Below are 1,138 nucleotides of genomic sequence, written 5' to 3' on the forward strand. Positions count from 1 at the left end.
CAGGCTGGGGTCAGGGGGCGGGCCCACACAGCCCACACGGACCCCCGGGGCGCGGGGCGGGGTCTCGGGTGCCCTACCGGGCCTCCAGATGGGCGCGTGCTCCACCGTGGCGGTGGTTGTGAGGAGGGACTTCTCTCGCTCCCGCTCCCTCTCGGAGGAGGACGTGGTGGCCGGCTTCGTCAGGTGCGGGGGGCCTCCTGAGACCCAGAGGCGGAGACTCAGCCAGGCTCCACGATGGAGCCGTCTTCCATGTGGAACAGACGCCGCAAAGCCTCTGCCCGCCCACACCCCAGCCGCCTCCCACAGACCCCAGGGCCAGGCAGCGCTACCTGGGGAGAGCGGGGAGCCGCTGTGGCGGCTGCTGAAGGGCTGGGGGGCAGCAGGGAGGTAGGCGAGGCGGTCCATGGCCGTAGCCGCGGTGCCTGGCGTCGGCGGCACCAGCACGGGCAGGTGTGGCACTTGGGACAGGTCGATGATGCCTGGGGAGGTGGGCTGGGTGTAATCCGGGGAGGACAAGGCCAGGCCGCCGGCCTGAACACTCCTCCCGGGAGCACAGACTGCTCCCCGCCAGCCGCTGCGGGTGCTCCCTCCCAGCCTGGCGCCAGCTCCCGCAGGACCCTTTCCCAGAGGCCTGGGCTCCCACGGCCCCAGTCCACCTCTGCTCCCATGCCCGGGTGCGGGGTGCCCTGCGCTGGCGACCCTGGGCACCTCCGGCCCCTTCTTGTCTCAGCCTCCGACCCCTCACTCTCCACCCTGCCCTCAGCCCGCCCCTCCTCGGGGGCCCAGGCCTCCCTGGTCACTCTCGCAACGTGCAGAGTAGCGGCGGGCTGCCCGCAAGTCATGGGAGCCCCGCATCCCAGCAGCCTCCGCTCGGACCCCCCGAGTCACGGGAGCCGCGCATCCCAGCAGCCTCCACTCGGACCCCCCGAGTCACGGGAGCCGCGCATCCCAGCAGCCTCCACTCGGACCCCCTGAGTCACGAGGCCTGCATCCCAGCAGCCTCCACTCGGACCGCCCGCCGCCTGGGGCCCCACGTCCCAGGAGCCCACAGGCCGCGCCCCGGCCATGCACGCCACCAGAGGCTCAGCCAGCCGCCCCGCGCGCCAGGCCCGGACAGCTCCCACGTCGCCCCGCCGCG

At 73.6% G+C, this 1,138-nt stretch overlaps 1 protein-coding gene across 1 annotated transcript in view; it reads right to left on the reverse strand.

Moving 5' to 3' along the window:
- Positions 1–77: 77 nt before the first annotated feature.
- Positions 78–1,138, reverse strand: part of LOC103251004 (nuclear receptor corepressor 2-like) — a gene marked incomplete at both ends in the record, with an annotated part of 64,044 nt that continues 62,983 nt past the window's right edge. The window contains 2 exon segments of the mRNA XM_021708342.1: positions 78–197; positions 330–541. Coding sequence (XP_021564017.1) covers positions 78–197; positions 330–541 — 332 coding nt within the window.

Source organism: Carlito syrichta, unplaced genomic scaffold (assembly GCF_000164805.1).
Source record: "Carlito syrichta isolate Samal-C Ts95f unplaced genomic scaffold, Tarsius_syrichta-2.0.1 Scaffold135813, whole genome shotgun sequence".
Lineage (NCBI taxonomy): Eukaryota > Metazoa > Chordata > Mammalia > Primates > Tarsiidae > Carlito > Carlito syrichta.